Source organism: Rutidosis leptorrhynchoides, chromosome 9, assembly GCF_046630445.1.
Source record: "Rutidosis leptorrhynchoides isolate AG116_Rl617_1_P2 chromosome 9, CSIRO_AGI_Rlap_v1, whole genome shotgun sequence".
Classification (NCBI taxonomy): Eukaryota; Viridiplantae; Streptophyta; class Magnoliopsida; order Asterales; family Asteraceae; genus Rutidosis; species Rutidosis leptorrhynchoides.
In genome coordinates, this window is record NC_092341.1 from 45,131,213 (window position 1) to 45,150,316 (window position 19,104).

The 19,104-nt window shown below is 33.6% G+C and overlaps 2 protein-coding genes across 2 annotated transcripts; both read left to right on the plus strand.

The window, feature by feature from the left end:
* The first annotated feature begins 5,197 nt into the window (after positions 1 to 5,197).
* On the plus strand, positions 5,198 to 7,999 carry LOC139867420 (large ribosomal subunit protein bL19cz-like). Its single transcript, XM_071855784.1, has 5 exons — positions 5,198 to 5,451; positions 6,863 to 7,114; positions 7,191 to 7,277; positions 7,388 to 7,521; positions 7,670 to 7,999. The coding sequence occupies exons 1-5, from the start codon at positions 5,344 to 5,346 to the stop codon at positions 7,770 to 7,772; spliced, it is 684 nt and encodes a 227-aa protein (XP_071711885.1). The 5' UTR covers positions 5,198 to 5,343; the 3' UTR covers positions 7,773 to 7,999.
* A 4,537-nt stretch (positions 8,000 to 12,536) lies between these two features.
* On the plus strand, positions 12,537 to 13,968 carry LOC139869353 (protein POLYCHOME-like). The gene is made up of 2 exons (XM_071857667.1): positions 12,537 to 12,942; positions 13,179 to 13,968. Exons 1-2 carry the CDS (start codon positions 12,544 to 12,546, stop codon positions 13,530 to 13,532), a joined length of 753 nt encoding a protein of 250 aa, XP_071713768.1. The 5' UTR covers positions 12,537 to 12,543; the 3' UTR covers positions 13,533 to 13,968.
* The last annotated feature ends 5,136 nt before the right edge of the window (positions 13,969 to 19,104 follow it).

Genomic DNA, 19,104 nt, shown 5'->3' on the forward strand with positions numbered 1-19,104 from the left:
TATTTAGTAATAATAATGATATTGATAATTATAATAATAATAATAATGAAAACGATAATATTAACATTGTTTTTGATAATAATAATAGTACTAGCTAATAAATATAATAATAATATAAGTAGTGATAATATATCATTTTATATTAAAGTTCATATTTATATGTTATGTCTTTAAAATAATAATATTAATAATATAAATGTTGATAATAATATTGGAAGTAAATAATAATATTACTATAGCAAATCTTATCTTAACTTGTAATAAAATTTAATGTATATATACTTTACATATTATAAAGTTTGTAATATTTAGTATTATAATTATATATATTGAATGTTTAATATTTATATATTTTATATATATTACAATATACATATAATAATATTTATGTATAGAATTCATATACATATATTTTCAAATTACTATATCCATAATTATGTTTTCTCAAATTTTATTACATAGATAAGTTTGTATTAATTATATATATATATATATTGAAACAGATAAATTTAAAATATACATTTATATTTATCTACAAACAATTGTTCGTGAATCGTCGAGCATAGTCTGAGGTTAAATGCATTCATGTAAAAAGTTCAAAAGTTTCTGAGACTCAACATTATAGACTTTGCTTATCGTGTCGAAATCATATAAAGATTAAGTTTAAATTTGGTCGGAAATTTCCGGGTCGTCACATGTAATTCATTTATTCTGACCAAGTTAACAACGATAAGTTTCTTAGTCGAAATCTGTGGTCCCACGGGTCATTAAACTAAATGAATTTAGCATTTACATTCACTTAATAACTACAATATATTATTATACTGTTTCGTATAAACAAATCCGTGGTTTCACGGGTCATTTCACTAGTTCATTCATATTTTAATAAATCATTTATCTTTGTGCATTACTAATGTATACTAATACTATACATACATGAAATGTATAAAAAATTGTTATTACATAAAAAATGTGAGTGAATATATTATTACTTTATTAACGTTATTCATGTATGTTTCAAAATACTCGTAAATATTTAGTTACAGAAAAACTATTAAATATGCTGTCAGATTAGGTCACTCCTTAGACCACTCCCTATGATTAGTTACCCGCTCATTACCCGTAGTTACCCGTAATGAACTATAGGCACGGTTTAGTTACCCGCATTAGTTATCCACACTCACCATGGATTTAGTGGAAGAGTTTTGGTTAGTTATAGGAATTGTGAGTCCCAGTGGCTTTTTATTGTTGGACTTGATGCTTTATTGCTTGTACGTTGTATATTAAGAGGATTATTGTTTTAGCCATAATAGGGAGTGTTTAGTTATGAATTACTTATAGGACATTGGTGTTGATGTGGCGCTGATGTGGAAGGTTAAGAGGATGAATAGTTTAGTTACGATAGGGAGTGGCCTTATCGTGACTAACACTATTCATCCTCTTAACTTCCACATCAGCGCCACATCAGCACCCAAATCCTATAAATAACCCATAAAATCCTATAACTAAACACCGCATATCATGATTAAAACATTTTACCCTTAACTGTCACGTCATTAATTAATTTCTTTTTATATTTATTTTAACTAGCACAAATAATAATAATAAACTTGTACAAATTGCATATAAACTTGTACATTGGTTAGAGGGGATGTTTGGAATGTAAAAAAGTGATATGCAGAAGCAGCAGGACCCACAATTTATATAACTTGAGGTTCTTCGTTAAATTGATAGAGAAGACGGATAATGAAGTCCTATAACTAATCCATGCCTATAGCATTATATGGGTAATGGATGCCACATCATCAATCAAGAATATCATCATTTATTACTTTATTTAATTTTTAAATAAATAGTCAAAATTTTGGGGTGAAATTCTTTTCCTGATTTTATTATAGGTTTAGATAGGTTTAGATTTAGATGACGACAAATTTGATTGGAGCAACATTATTCGTTAATACTCCGTCGCAACTAGATTTGAGTATAAATAACGAAAGGGGTCACATGATGTGAAGAAACAATCTGACTCACGACCAGTCAAAGATTTAAAAATTTTTGTAAAAAATATTTTATAAAAAAAATTAAAAGTTGGGTGTTCTAGGTGTTAGTAATATTTTATTTGTTTATTTAATATTTAAATATTGAGATAGCAATTCACAAAAAAAAAAAAAATACTCCGTAGTTTTTTTTTTTTCTAAAAAACACGAAAGTGGGCAACAGGAATCTAGACAGCTGGATGCTAGGTGTAACCTTGCATAAAATCACTCCAACCTCTGTATAATATTCCAAGCTTTAGAAATTAGGGGTAACAATTAATTATTGGGTTAGCCATTGTTTTATTGGGAATTAATTTTCGAAATGCTATAATTATTCGTTAATCATTTAGTTGAAGTCATCAAAACATCGAATTATCGAGTATTTGAGTAATGACTAGTTTTTTGTTGGTAGTCACTAGAGTATAATTTATGGTTCAAACTAGTGTTCGCAGTTCAGGTGAGATTAATGTTGGAAAATTGCTACAAAGAGAGTATTTAGTAGGAATTTTTGGGGTGTATTAGGCAACTTAGGGAGTACTCGGATGTTGCAAGTTTGACTTTGATCTATTTTGATCAATTTTTCGAGTAATCCTAAGTTTAGCCAAGTTTGATCGAGTAATCGGAGTAATTGGACCGAGTAATCGGGAGACTTTTTTGACTAGTACTCCTCGAACGCTTAATAAAGTTACCGCTTGACTGTTTTCAATCATTTTTCTGATCCACTCCATAATATGTTACAAATGGCTACGATTGGTTGGAAGTGGCAAATGACATTGTTGGTATTAGGGCGAAAAAAGAGTGCAGTTGCTTTTGGTGTCGCGGTGTACTGTATTTGGCAATAGAGGAATTCAAGATTATTCAATTCGAAGAGACGCTCTGCAAAAGATTTGTTTGGTGTGATATATTCTTCTGTTCGGCAAAAATTATTGTCGGTGCGTTTTATGGAGTCTCATCATATTAAGCAACCAAGGATAGCTTGGAAGCTAAAGTGATGCTTCAGCATCTTTTTTGTTAGTTGCTCTTGTTTTGCCTTTGTTTAGGCTTGGTTTGTTTGCTTGACTTTAGTCATCTTCTGAAGCAACAATTGTGCTTCATTGTTTTATAACTTTTTTTTAACGACGATTTTGCAACAACTGTGCTTCATTATTTTGTAAAATATACTTTTATTATTTTTAATAAAAGTTTATCGGAGTAATCACTTATAAAAAAAAAACAATCACGAGAGCAATAGCACCTTGTTTGGTTGTAAATTTTTTACTTTTAATGTGAAAGTATAACATTTTTTTAAAGGCAAACACACACACCCGACACGAATTTATATCTTGAATATATAGATGTCTACTGATCGAACTTACTGTCATCCGATTTCATATCAATTACAAGCTTGTCATTTCAATCACTTACCTTTATAGGAAAGCAATTTGCCCATCGATTAATCTAAGTCCCCTTCCTATAGAGTGAATGTGAAAGCTCGTCTCGTCTCTAAGAAATAAAAACTAGTCAGAAGCTAGTGATTCGCTCTTATGGGCGGTATTTATTGTAGAAACCAAATTAATAATCTGACCCGACCAACACATCATTTTTGTGACTAAAAACCGGCAAACCTTTCGATCTCCAGGAAGAATAACGTAATTATTTTCCTTTAGATACTTAATCTTCACACTAACAACTAAAATGTTTAGAATACCGCTCTCACTTTATTTCAACATAAATTCACCCATGTATGTATGACGTCTTTTTTACACTAACAAAATAAATGCATAGCATATATAATTAGTGTTTGTTATCGGTGATGATGATACACAATAGGTTTTAATCGGCGGAGGTTGAACGGATATTTTTTGGGAGAGGTTGACCGGCTATTTTTTGGGCGAGATTTTTCTTGTTTGTGTTATGAAAAAGTGAAGTATTTTTACAAAGATGTACACGACTTAACAAAGTTATTCAATGACTGTTTTCGATCGTTTTCCATTTAACAAGAGATATGTTGTTATTGAGGTTTGAACCCGAGAGCTCTTATAAAATAAATTGTTAGTAATGCAAAATTTACGAGACTTCACGATTTTGTCAATATTTATTTTTTTTCATACTAACTTTGATTTATTTTTTCTACTAAGCTTCGCCTCGATTGTCTTTTTTTCGATGGATTAGTCATATAGTAGGTTGTAGGGATGACAATAGAACTCGTATCCGATAGGAAACTCGAAATCAGATATTTTTGGATCGGGTTCAGGCAAGGTAAATGGGTATAGGTTCGGGTATGGGATGATTTTTATTTTTTCCCCGGGTCTGGTTCCGAGGATGGTTGTATACACAAACCTGATTACCCGGACCGGATATCTGATAATGACCCGAGTCCATATACTCTGCCCGTAAACTCGATTACTCGGCATGTATACTTGATTGCCCGGACCGGATACCTGGAAAAAAAACTCGAATTCCTGTTGAAAAACTCGTTTACCCGACAGTTCGTAAGCAAATGGAGTCCCGGATACTCATGGAGAAACTCGATTACTCGCTAGTTAGTAACTAAATGGGAATCCGGCGGGTCTGAATTTGTAACAAGTTTTTTTTAATCGGATTTAAGTCTCAGATTACCTAAATCCCGTCCCAAATCGGATCCGATGCCATCCTATTAGATTGCATGACAGTGTCACGATGTTGTTTCAGTTATTAACTAGTTGACACTATCTTAGTAAATCGTGCTTATCAAATAAATAAATAAATACAAATTGAACAAACAAGATAGAAAACAAGATAGAATTCGGGTTATTGCAATTTATCTTTTTCTATAATGTATGCACGGTACCTCGAGGGGTAACTTAGACTGTTTTTAACCATGCGTCAAATTTCTCCCGTCATCCCAGTTGGCAAGTTGTTTGACGCCTTTGACGCCCCTAACGCAGCGTCAAAGTTTAACGCCCCGTGCATCAGTCGATAAGTTGACGAATATGTCAAATATTTTTCAGCCAATCAGATTTCACCACATATTTTTATATATTATTAATTAATAAATTATATACCCAATCTACCAATAATATTTTATCACATCACCCATTTACAAATTTAACCCTCAAATTTAACACTCTCTTTTATTTAACTTATCCCTTTACATTGCACATCACCAAAAAAAAATACATCACTTACTTTGATGACACGGCCACCTTTAGAAACGGTCAAAACATAATTTGGATATCGGATCATAAACCTCCGGATTTCAAAGATCCGACAAGGGTTTTGCATTCTCCTCCCTAGGGCCAGTTGCAGGTTGCAATTGTTAGGGTTTTGCATAAATTGACCGGAAGAAATGCAATCGTTTAGCGGCAAAATAATATCGTTCACAAAGAACGCTATTAAATCCACCATTACTTTCGATTCGACATCATTTAGGTTTTGTTCGCCTTCACGTTTTTCGGTAATTTTACTTTATTTTCGTTGTTGTTCAATTCTGAATATTATTATTCGTTCAATTATTGTGATACTGTGCGTAGGTGTTTGGTAATTAAGTCTTTGATTTTTTGTAGTAATAGATAGATTCGAGGTTGATTAAAAATTATGTTTTTACAACTGTTATGGTGGTTTTGTAGAGTGTAATAGATTCACTCCTGTAGAATGTTGAATGAGAACCAATTGACCTTATTTATCCATCACTAATTATTATAATAAATTCAAACCATTTCCTGAATTTTATGGGGAAGTTTGTCAACTTGTAACCATGTATCCAAGTTGGATCTAATGGTTTCGAGCTGAATTGTATTTTAAGATGTAAACATCCAGAAATTTAAAGTTTTAGCAAGGATCATATAGTCGTAGAAGTTACCTATTTGCCACTATTAGAAGAGCATTTACTGAACAACAAATGTGCATTAATTACTACTGCTCCAGTAGTGTCTTATAGATTGATGGTATGAGTTCGTTTTCCATGATCGTGATCATTTATATTGTGCTGCTGTCTGCCTCTTTGGTCTTGGAAATACTTGGTACATACTTTAGACCAATTGATGATATGAATTTACCCCCATCTATGGTCTTTTGTTACGATCGGTGTAGTCGAGCAGTTAGAAGTTAGAGAATACGTAGTGGTAGTACAAGCACGTGTGTAGCATGATACCACTTTCCATGATAATAGATTGATGGTATTGCATATGGCACGTGATCGATCAGTTGTTGCACCATGATCCCATTTTCCATTTTAGAAGTTTAGTATTTTAGTTTTCATTAGTAGTTCAATTCAGTTATGCATGATCTTGTAACCCCATGTAGCATTAGTTATTTCTTTCAGTATTTATATGCATGTTACTTTATGAATTAGATATGATGAATGAATATTTGGTTAATCCAAAGTCTCTTTTCCACAAGTCTTTTTTCTTTGGAGATTAGCCATCTCGAATCGGCTTTATCCTAGGAGTTCACGGTCGACTCGAATAGACCGTAGTATCTTTTGATCTGGCAAAGATTATAATATCTGATGTATTCAAGAGTACATTATACACATATGTTTATGGCACAATGGTCTTTATATTATTATATATTCTATTGTTGAATTTTTTGGGTACTTAATATTAACTATACTTAAGAAGGTTAATCCTTTAAATTGACATTATGTAAGTTATCTACCAAACAAAACCGCCACTGAAGTTTCAAATATTATAATTCAGGCTTTAGATGTTTTAGGTTGTTACATTCAAGGATAAAGGTTTTATCTAAAACAGTATAGTTAAATTGAAACCTAGCTTGGTTACTAGAATTATTTTATATAGTTCAGAACTTAGTATTAGAAGTAGTGTATATTTTAGATGAAAAGACTTACTTTTTGAATATTTCAGACCAGAAGTTATGACTCCATAAGAGAGTTACCTTTTTCATGCAAAATTACTGGTATACCCTCTGTAGCATCATCCTACCGAGAGTCCAGGATAGGCTTATTTTCGGGTGCCCATTTGGTGCCCCGTTTGATTAATAGGGGCATTACAACAGTAGATGGTTCACAAAATGCTACTGCTACAACTGGTGCCACTGAGATTGCACCTCGCATCAAATTCAAGAGGCTTGATAAAACAGCCAGGCACATAATGCAGGTATGAGATCCTCTTTTCGTGTATTCATGTTTATGTTACGCCTCATTTTTATAACTAAAATGTAATTTATTTGCAGATAGTTGATAAAGAAGCGGTGCAGGAAGTAAATACTCAAAGAGAGATACCTGAAATAAAGCCAGGTTATATAATCCAGCTCAAATTGGTAAGAGAAATGTACTATATATTCCATCTTAAATTTGTTTTTTTCGTTTTTGAAACTTATGTAAAGACTGATCTTTTATGTATATCATGATATGATTTTTGAAATTACAGGAAGTACCTGAGAACAAAAGGCGTGTGTCAACAGTGAAAGGAATTGTGATAGCAAGACGCAATGCGGGTCTAAATACAACAATCAGATTAAGAAGGCTTGTTGCAGGAGTTGGTGTTGAAAATCTCCTACCTCTGTAAGCGTTCTTTAATAACTTTACCAGATGTATCGAATTAGCAGGTTGGGTATTAACCCATTTGTAAATTAATGGGTTGAAATTGCTATATCTACAGTTTTTGTTGGAGGGGTCCTTAAGTAACTTTGTTTGTCGGTACTGGTAACAGGTATTCACCGAATGTGAAAGAGATAAAGGTTTTGGACAAGAAGAAAGTGAGAAGGGCGAAGCTATATTATCTTAGGGACAAGATGAATGCACTTAGGAAATAGTAGTAGTAACTACCATCTCGCTCTAAGTGAAAGATGAAAGGTAGTTGAAATGGGTGGTTGTGTTGGTGTGAGCCAATTATAACTTTTGCTTACGGATTCATATAATCTCGATTTTGATATTTCTCATGGTTTTTGTTTAAGAATGTTATAAGTTAGACCACTCTTTTAAATAATAATTTCAACAACAATTTTTGTATTCATGTGTTATAGGCATTTGATTAGTCTTAAATGTAGACCAAGTTTTGGTTGTTTTGGGCTTTCGGCAAATCTTTGATTTAATAGACCATTTAATTTAATAATTGAACCATCAGATTATAATTTGTGTGTTAGTAGCTGGAGCCCTTGACTCATTGAGGCATGATTGTAAAAGTTTCCGACTATTGCTTGACTAGTCTCTGATTTCCCTAGCTAGATGCGAGGATTTTGAATTTGGAAGTGGTTTTTTATGAATTTGGGTACCAGAATTTTATGTACTCCGTACTATATAGTCTAGTTATTAACTTATTTTGTTTGATACGGAGTTTATATTTTTCACATGTATTGATTTAGAACATTTTTTTTAAAGACAAGTTGTTGGTATCGAATACTCTTATTTGTCACGCACGCACACGCTTTTAGGAAGGAAATCCAAACCGCATTACATGGACCCGAACCTTAGACCATCTCGAGGGGTAGGCGGTCGGACCTGGGTCCTGAGTACGGGTCGATAAAACCTTACTAGGGCAATATGGCTTCAGGTAATAAATCCCGCGGATATATTTAAGAGGAGAGACTCGAACTTTAGACCTCTCCACCCTATCCCAATGCACAAGTGCAAAGGGGTAACCACTAGACCACTATGGTGGGTTTATTGATTTAGAACATTTGTTATGATTTGTGGTGTGATTTTTTGTAACGACCCGTCAAAATCGCTATTGACGCGGCACGTTAATCATTGATTCCACAGTGAGGTTTTGACCTCTATATGATACGTTTTGATAAAATATTGCATTCATTAAAATAAGTGACTTTCTAAACATAGAAAGTTATAAACATGTGAGCGAGTGCTTAGGTATAAGCAAAACCCCGAAATACATAAGTCTTTAATTTACAAGTTGACATCACAGTCCAGTTATTTATTACACAACGCAGTTTTATTTTGAATGCAATAAACTTTGTACAAAGCATGAGAGACTCCATGCAGGCAACAAGCACATCACAGCAGAAGCATTCTAAGGACCTGAGAATAAAACATGCTAAAAAGTCAACACGAATGTTGGTGAGTTATAGGTTTAATTGCTCGAGTCATAAACATATATAAAGATAGACCACAAGATTTCATCAAAAGTTTATCAATAGATTCTACGTAACAGAGCACCCTGGTAACTAAACTTAACGTTATAGTGATAATTACCCCATTCGTTTTAATACACGCAAACCAACATGTCTTAAACTCAAATAACATACGTCCGTTAAAAGGCTAGCGCTCTAGCTCGGACGAGGATGTCAAGCCCTATGGATCCATATACAATTATTCGCGCCCACCAGTCCATATCCTATGTACTGGCAGCTACTAGTTACCAAAGCTAAGGGATTTTCGATTTAACTCAGTGTATAATTTAGTATGTACTTGTGTCTTATCGTGTTTAAAATAAATTGCATGTATTCTCAGCCCAAAAATATTTATAGTATTTAAAAAGAGAGACTATAAACTCACAGTTCAATATTGAGACTCAATATTGTAGGCAAATTGCGTAGACGTAATGACGGTAGACGACTGTATGGTTGGCCTTGGATTCAAGAACAATACCCCAAACAATACCCAATATTTCCTTAGCTTAAAGCGGTTTGAAACCCGAATTAAAACACCCTCGAATATACTTTATTATTATTAACTTAAATTAAAATTATAATTATAATTATAAATTAAAATTTACATTACATAAGAAAATATGTTGTGAAGTATATCGTCGGACAAACTGGCCTTTTTATAGTACTTTTCGATTTACTGTAGCTCATGCGATCGTATGACCGCCTTTCCCGTTTTGTTTGCTAGTTCGTCGGCATCAAATAGTATGTCACTGTAGCAAATAGTGTTTTACTGTAGGAAAGTCGTTTTTACTTGTACATATATATATACATACATACATATAATTGTTAATGAATCGTCGAGAGTAGTCAAAGGTAATTGTATATATGAAACAGTTCTAAAATTTTTGAGACTCAATCTAACAGACTTTGTTTAACGTGTCAAAATAATAAATCGTATAGAGAATTGGTTTAAATAAGTCGAAATTTTCCGGGTCATCACATTTTTTTTTTTCATTTTTTTTATGACTAGGCAGTGTGAGTTTTTTTTATGTGAAATAATTGTGGTGTCGATTGAAAGTGAAATGATGATATGATATTGAGTTTTCATTTTTTGTTTATATAAGTAATATAACGAAATATTTAAAAAAACATAAATATTAAAAAAAGCATAACTAAATCAAAATAAAATATATGATTAAATCAAAACAAAAAAAATATATCATTTAAATTCCTAAAAAAATACATAATTTTAATTCCTAGATAAAGAAAAAAGACATAGTTGAATTCTAAAAAACAAATACATCATAAATGATCAAATTTTAAATCTAATCATCGTCCTGAACGAGGTTATCAATAATCAAGTCATTTTTGAACTTGCGACGAGCCTTTTTTTAGATTTTAAGACGTATCGCATCTTCCGGGTCCTCCATTTTAGAGGATGATCTCCCTAACAAATCAATACTAGGTAGAGGATGTCCAATGAGACGTGGTATTGTTAAAGGGTGATGTTTCGGGTTTATTATCTTGATTGTTTGGAGTGTTAGAAATTTTTTGTAAATGGAGTGATATGGAATTAGTATATAGAATAATATATGTAGATATCTATACATTATTATAAATCGCGGGATAATAATCGTAGGTGTCAATTTCTAAATTAATCTGTATTAATATTGCACACGTGTCAATTTCTCAATTAAATTGATTTAAATAATAATAAATTCTTAAAATAAATCCTTAAATTTAGGTATGTAATTTTAAATCTTAATTAGTTTAAGATAATAATAAATCTAAAATAATAATATATTAATATAATTAATATAATAATATGAAATGTAGACATCCCTCTATGCACATTTGCACGATTAAATAACAATTGGATTATTAATATAACGTGAATGATAAATCGATTCAAACAATACTAAAAGTTGATTATTTAAATACATAAATTGAATTATAGATTTCTTAATATATTATTTCTATAATCATATACTTTGTTATTATTATAATAATATACGTTATTACAATTATTGATTTTGCGAATATGTTTTTTATAAACGTATCACCATATCAGCTAGAAATAATTGAATTTCCTCAGGAGTCGTGTAGTCATTTATAACAAGGGCACTATAATACTTTTAAAATCTTAAATCGTAACGAACTTCACCATAATATCTACTTCTAATTTTGTTATATATTCAACAATTGCGAAATTGTATTCTTAGAATTTCGAATGGGCTCATAAAATTGCAAAGAACTTAACCATAATATGTAATTCTGATGTTACTATATGTTCAACAGTTGCGAAATCATATTCTTGGAACTTCTGTCCAGCGGACAGGGTCATAAAGTTACAACGAACATCACCATAATATGTACTGCTTTTGTTATATATATTCAACAGTTACGAAATCATATGCTTAGAACTTCCGTCCAACGGACGGGCTCATAAAACTAGTATATAAAATAAATAATATGTATGCGTGTTCTTGTTAAAATGGTTAATATATTTTGATATATATAGAATAAGTTTTTGAATTTATATTTTTTTTATTAAATTGAAAATGTCAAACGGTCAAAAAAGCGAACGAATCACAGATTGGCACATCATAAATCCCGTTGATTCTCCCGTTGGAAAGCACCCAACGCCACATCAAATTGGAAACCCAACGCCTTGGTAATCTGACCTTTGTTACCAAATAAACTACAAGGAAACACTTCTCGATGAAATGAATAGATTTCAGTTATGAAGAAAAAAAAGTTGCGCTAGTATTTTTACTACGGCATAAATTAAAAGAATTTGTGTATGTTCATGTTCATTTTTACTAGTTACTGATTTCAAGTGAAGTACAGAGTAAGTTGTTGCATTTATAACAGACAATGGTAACGGTTGCATTGTTTTACTATCACTCTTCCCGTGCAAACAATATTTTGGCATTCTCTAAGCAATTTTACATTAGTAGCCCACAAACTAACAAACTCAGCCTTCAGCGGAAAGGGTATTATAGTAACTTAACAAACACTAAAGTTATCCCGCCTAATGGCAAACTGAAAACAATTTTGAAATTTGAAATACCACAAACCGTTTCTTGCTCACTAATCAAACTAGTTTTCCTTTTTTATAAAAATAAAAATTAAATTAAATTAAATTGAAATTCCAAAATTTTCGGTGTTTCAAATTACAGAATGATGACTTTATATAAAACCGCCCAAATTTCATTTCAAAATTCACCACTTCACCTCTCCCAAAGCTCTCTAAAAGCACCCAGATCACCATTGTTGTTGTTTCATCTGAACCCCCAAATCACATCAGTTATCAATCAGGTTAACCGATTCTTCAATTTCATTTCAATTCAACATTTTTATCATTTGCGTCACTGAAAAACTGAAACTTCTTATAAAAACTGATCTGGGTTATCTGATCTTTGCATCTTAATTAATTTCACAACGTTTTCGTTTTGCAGGTTTGAAAAGATTTACAAATATGCCGGAAGCAAGAGATAGACTATCAAGGCCAAACGACGTCGTTGCAGATATATACCATCGTCGTCTGACGTCACTCATTAGAACAGAAATCTTGCCGGATTTAGATGATAACGAAAGAAGGATTCTAAATCAAACACCGTTTAGATGGGGATCCACACCGTTGATTGGTGGTGGTTCAGGTCAACAAATTGGTGCGACTCGATATACGAGAAGTGGTGTCTCCGGTGCCGGAATCAGTTTATTTGGAACGCCGAGAACAATTTACCGACGAAATCAGAACTCGCCACCCTCTGGTGGCAGTGTCCGACGTGGCAGAAATGGACGATCTGGGTCCCGCAGTGTGTTACCTTCTTGGTATCCACGTACTCCACTTGGTGACATAACTCATGTCGTTAGGGTATGTATGATTCATCTTTAATCTTTAATTAATTTCAATTATAATTTTCTTGATTCTTGATTGGTGAACAGTATGAAATAATTGGGTATGTATGATTCATCTTTAATTAATTTTAATCATCATTTATTTTAATAATATATTTTATTTTATTTTTATGATTCTTGATTGACGAACAGTATGTGAATTAATTGGATGTATATAATGTATATATAATATTATGTATTGAATCAATACAGGCGATTGAAAGGAGAAGGGCTAGATTGGGAGATGGTGATGGTCAAGTTATGGGGAGTCCAACAACATCAAGTTCTCATCTTGAGAATGAGTCTTCTTTAGTGACACCTAAACTTAATGTATCATCGAAAGTGTTTCAACCGTCGAAATTAGGAAAGATTCCGTTGAGATTAACTGATATTGCTAACCAAAATGGTGGAAATTCAGAGTTTGAGACACCCCAAAAGAAACTGCTAAACTCGATTGATATAGTTGAGAAAGTAGTTATGGAGGAATTGGGTCGATTGAAACGAACCCCTGCTGCTAAAAAAGCTGAAAGGGAGAAAAAGGTAAGAACTTTGATGTCCATGAGGTGACTTGGTTGCTGAATCTTTCTTAGATTTGATTGGTAGTTAAAGAAGGCTCTACTCTTAGTTGAGCATTATGATGATTGATGAATCAGTAAGATATGGTTGATTGATTGATCATCTACTGATGATTTTGGGCTTGTATCCTGTTATGATGATTGATGAATCAGTGAGATATGGTCTATTGATTGATCATCTACTGATGATGTTGGGCTTCTATCCTACTATCATAGTGTTTACCTTTATTCTTGAAAGGTTTAGTATATGCTTTTTTTGGGTTACAGTGATATCATGTAATGCCAATTGTCAGATGATATTTCTTGTATCTCTAGGGTTTTTTGTTGGGCGTTTATTTCTTATAACATAGATAGATGAAGGTACTCAGTTAAAGTAGTTGCAGCATTTGGGAGTTGCTGTTGCAATTTTGTTGTATTTTGATATAGGATTTCACTCTGTAATAACTTTGGTTGGAATTTGATAATAATAATGACTTTTTGGTAAAAGTTTTGTTTTGGCCATTGTTGATTGAAGTAAAGTAGCGTGTTAACATTGTTGTTTCTTCACTTCTTGCATAAATCCTACAAGCAGATTGGTTAACGAATGTTGCTTGTGGACTTGTGGTGCTAGAATGTAGAGACTACAAATGTGCTATGTAGTTATAACAATAGTATGTTGTGCATAAGTGGTACAAGCAGATTACTTAACTATTGTTACTTGTGGTTGAATGTTGGAAAAGTTTAAAACTTTTTGGGCAGGGGCCTGTTTCCATTATAATTGGTTGTCCTTACTGGTCTTAACTTGAATATGAAGCTGTTTTTAGTCATATTGGCCTAATGCGCTAATTCTTGGTTACAACTTTTAATCTTATAGCATGAAGGATATCGAAAGTGAAACATATGGCTGAACTTTATAGCTTATACGAATAAAAAGCTCAAGACTTGAGCTTTAGAAATAGGCTTATTTCATGACATTAGAGGTGTTCTTGGTTTGGCTTGCTAACTTTCTGTTGCTAGTTGCTATTGTTGGTGAAGCTTTTTAGGAAAGTTTTGATAAACCTGCAGACTTGTTTAAAGTGGATAATGATATTGTGAACGGAAAAGAGACTTATGGTCTGGTAACTTATGTTTTTCTATAACATATCATTTTCATTTTCCCATGCAAACTTGTATAGACCGGGTGTAAACGACGAGTCTAGCTAAACTTCACCTGTCTAGTTTAAATTATGGGTGAAAGTTCGATATGTTGCTAACTCCGCAACTATTCCGTTTACTGCTGTTCTGTTTTGTAATCCTTTGTTTAGTTTGTTAGCATGTAACTAGTTTGTGAATATGTAACTCTACATCGAGCTCGTGTACATGGGTTTGGGTCCCCCACATGTGACTCTTTCGTGAAATATAAATCTAGCTTTTCGAAAAAAATAATTCCAAGAGTTCAAGTAACATTAAGCTTGAGATTTGCTCGTTTGGCATTATACAAGTTCAAGCTCGACACTAGTCCAGCTTGTTATACATATAACATTAAAATAAACAATTTAAGTTTTATTCTGTATAATATAATTTAAAAAGTACTCGTAATTAATGAAATAAATGAAAGGTCTCGCCGGTTTTCGAGCTCGATATAAGAAGCTTCAACTTGATATAACTTATAAGAAGTTCGAGCTCAATAAAAGAAATTCGAACACATTTACATAAATGGTCTATAAAATATGTTTGAACTTGAGCAGCTCAAATCGAATCGAGCTCTTAACGAGTCAAACACAAATAACTCGCGAGTAACTCGGTTAATTGACACGTACAGCAACAATTCAGACAGAACCATGACTAATTAGTCATGCGATGGGCGCATGACTAATTTTTGGCTTGATACTTGGATTAGCGATTTAGCGATATTCCTTTTGTTATTCGCTTTCATCGTTATTTTTTGCTCGATACAAAGCATGAAATTACACTGTCCGATCTGTACTCTAGCAATGGATGGGGTTGGAGTCGGACCAATGGAATGAGCTGCGATTTCTTACCACTTCTGTTATTAATTCCGAAGCACCAGACTAGTCGTTATGGACTGAGGTTCTTCTTCTCACATTTTTTCAGTTTCAAGTGCAAGGCTTTTGATCGATAAGTTCTCTTTTGTCCCATCGACAACGCCAACTATGTGGTGTAAGTTTGTTTCTATCAAGATTAACCTTTTTATTTGGCACATGAACATATTCGTCTTCCCACAAAATTAATCTTATGTTGCGTGATATCGAACCGAAAAATTGCTGCTTGTGCGATCTTCATGATGAAGATGAGTTTCATTTATTTTTAGCTTGTGAGACTAGTATATAGATTTGGGACAAGATATGCCAACGGACCAACATTGCATTTCCCTCTTTGGAATTCTATTGTGGGTTGATGGTGTTCCTATTAGTGGTAGACAACGTATCATTCTAAGAGTCATCATCATCTTGGTTTTATGGAACACTTTGCGCCTTCGTTATAGCTATATCTTCGAAGATTCAACTGTTAAAAGTCACACATTTATGATTATGATAGCACAGCTGTTTCAACTTTTAATTGGTTATACTCTCGTTTTCATAAGTGTAATATTAATTGGACGGTGTGGTTACATAACTCCATGAACGCTTTGTAATTCTATTTTGCTAGCTTCTCGCTAGCTTTTAATAAATTTTGCCTTTAGCGGTTAAAAATAAATACTCCATAGCTTTTAATAATTTTTTTGTTTTGCAGGCGTGTTAAGTCCAAAATGTGACGAAAATGCCGCATTACAATAGGTCACAATGTCCTGCAATATAAGCCCAAGAGTCCATCATTTTCTAAAATCAATTGGTGATAGAGGGACTTTCCCTTAGACTTTGTTTTGTCCCATGAACAGCACCCTAACAAACCTCCCCTCAAACCCAAGTCCATCTGGGCCTCCCCTCCAACGATAGTCCGGCCCATCCAACGATAGTCCGGATCCAACCTTTACCGCCGCCAACTCGGAACTCGCACATGGAGATTTCGATACAAGGCTTCCAGGATCAACTCATCATAGCCAGGGTTGCGCCATGTCGCTGCGTGCGCTCAGGGATGCGCCCACTGCGATGTCCACCACATCGGAGCTATAGTCTAGCTCTGATACCAGTTGTAAGGATAGTATTGCCCAAACACAGGGCCGGTCAAACTTTGTTCAAAGTTTTTGCATGACCCGGGCGAAATGATTATAAAATGCTCCCAACAGTTACGCAAGCATATATCTTTATGAGGTTTAAACTATGGATATTAATAATTTTTTTCGAAATGATGCCCCTAACCGCGTGATGCCTCGGGCCGTCGCCCGCTTCGCCCATAGCCTTAGCCGGCCCTGCCCAAACACAATGTCCTGCAATATAAGCCCAAGAGTCCATCATTTTCTAAAATCAATTGGTGATAGAGTGACTTTTTCTTAAACTTATATACATACATTTGTTTTGTCCCATGAGCGATGCGAGACTTCGGTTTGCACCCTAACATTACATGTATCATATTATGATTAGTAAGAGACTTATGATATGGTAACGTCTTTTTTCAGCAATAGATAATTTTTTTCTATACTTGTATACAATGGGTGTAAATGACACTAGTCGAGCTGAGCTTCACTTGGCTCAATTGCTCAATTCGTTTAATATTTATAGAGCTCAAGCTCAGCTATTAAGCTTGAGTTTGGCTTCTTTGATATTTATACAAGCTCGGGTTTGGCTCTAGTTCGACTTGTTAATACATACGATAATTATTTTTATAAAATTATATTATATTTATATAATGTATTATATTATCATAAGAACTAGTCCGGATCCGGCCCACGCGATACGGCGGGGGCTTTCGGCTTGTGTATTCATATTTAACGTAGCGTTGTGTATTTACAGAGGGGAAAACGGCTCATGTCTTAAGCGCCGTTTTAGATGTCGTAGTCTTAAGCGTTTTTAAAAAGTGTCCGTTTCGAATGTAGTTAGTTTCGTTTTGTTCAAAAAAAAATTTCGAGTGTAACGGTGCTGTCGGAAAAATTTAACTTGCGGCGAACAGAAAGATACAGGCTGTCGTTGTGTTAAGCATTTTTTAAAAGGTGTCTGTTTCGCGAATAGTTAGTCCCGTTGGGTTCGTGAGACTTTTTCGAGTTGAATGGTAGTCTCGGAAACATTTAACTCGCACCGAGCGAGAAGATAGAGCCCGTTATAAATTCGGGGGAATTAGTTTCTTTTATTTTAATAAAATTCTATGTTTACACATTCTACCCCTGAAAAAGTGTAAACTTGAGGGGTTATTGTGTAAATTGAGCCGAAGTTGAGGGACTTATTGTAATGTGAACGCAAAACTACAACCGAAAATAACTAAAACTACACATTTGACCATGTGTTTTAGTATATAAGGGTTAATACATACGATAATTATTTTTATAAAATTATATTATATTTATATAATGTATTATATTATCATAAGAACTAGTCCGGATTCGGCCCGCGCGATGCGGCGGGGGCTTTCGGCTTGTGTATTCATATTTAACGTAGCGTTGTGTATTTACAGAGGGGAAAATGACCCATGTTTTAAGCGCCGTTTTATACGTCGTTGTCTTAAGCGTTTTTAAAAAGTGTCCGTTTCGAACGTAGTTAGTTTCGTTTTGTTCAAAAAAAAAAATTCGAGTGTAACGGTGCTGTCGGAAAAATTTAACTTGCGGCGAACAGAAAGATACAGGCTGTCGTTGTGTTAAGCGTTTTTTAAAAAGTGTCTGTTTCGCGTATAGTTAGTCCCGTTGGGTTCGTGAGACTTTTTCGAGTTGAACGGTAGTCTCGGAAAAATTTAACTCGCACCGAGCGAGAAGATAGGGCCCGTTATAAATTCGGGGGAATTAGTTTCTTTTATTTTAATAAAATTCTATGTTTACACTTTCTACCCCTGAAAAAGTGTAAACTTGAGGGGTTGCTGTGTAAATTGAGCCGAAGTTGAGAGACCTATTGTAGTGTTAACGCAAACACAAAACTACAACCGAAAATAACTAAAACTACATGTGATTGTACTTTGTGATGTTACCATGTGTATGTTATGAAGCTTTAGAAGGAAACAAAAATTACTGTGGGGTAGTCAGAACCTTCTGATTATTTATGGGCCAAACAAAGTCAAATCTTAATTTCCGCTGCATATATGAAGATTTGAAGAGATTGAAGAACCTAAATTGGCAACGGTCATAAGTTAGGGTTAATCTGGTGACTGGTGAGCTTTGAAGATTGCTGAGTAGAAATCTCCGAGTATCAAAAGAGAGTTTACTCAATGGTTCAACAAGTTGTATTTCTTGGTAATTGTATCGACTTGCGATTATCATTGGAATATGACAAGGATGAAAATGAAGAGAGAATATATGTGCCATATGAGGGAGTTTATTGGTGCATAAAGGGAAATCAAGTGAAGCTGAAAGTAACGCCATATCCTAGGGGGAGTGTGTTGATCATCAACGGAGATAATGGTGTATAATTCTGGGTAAAAAAGAAATGTTGATAGAACTAGGTCCTAGGGGGAGTTTGTTGGTGCATATAAGTCCCTAATTATATCAACTAAAGCAAGATTAAAGT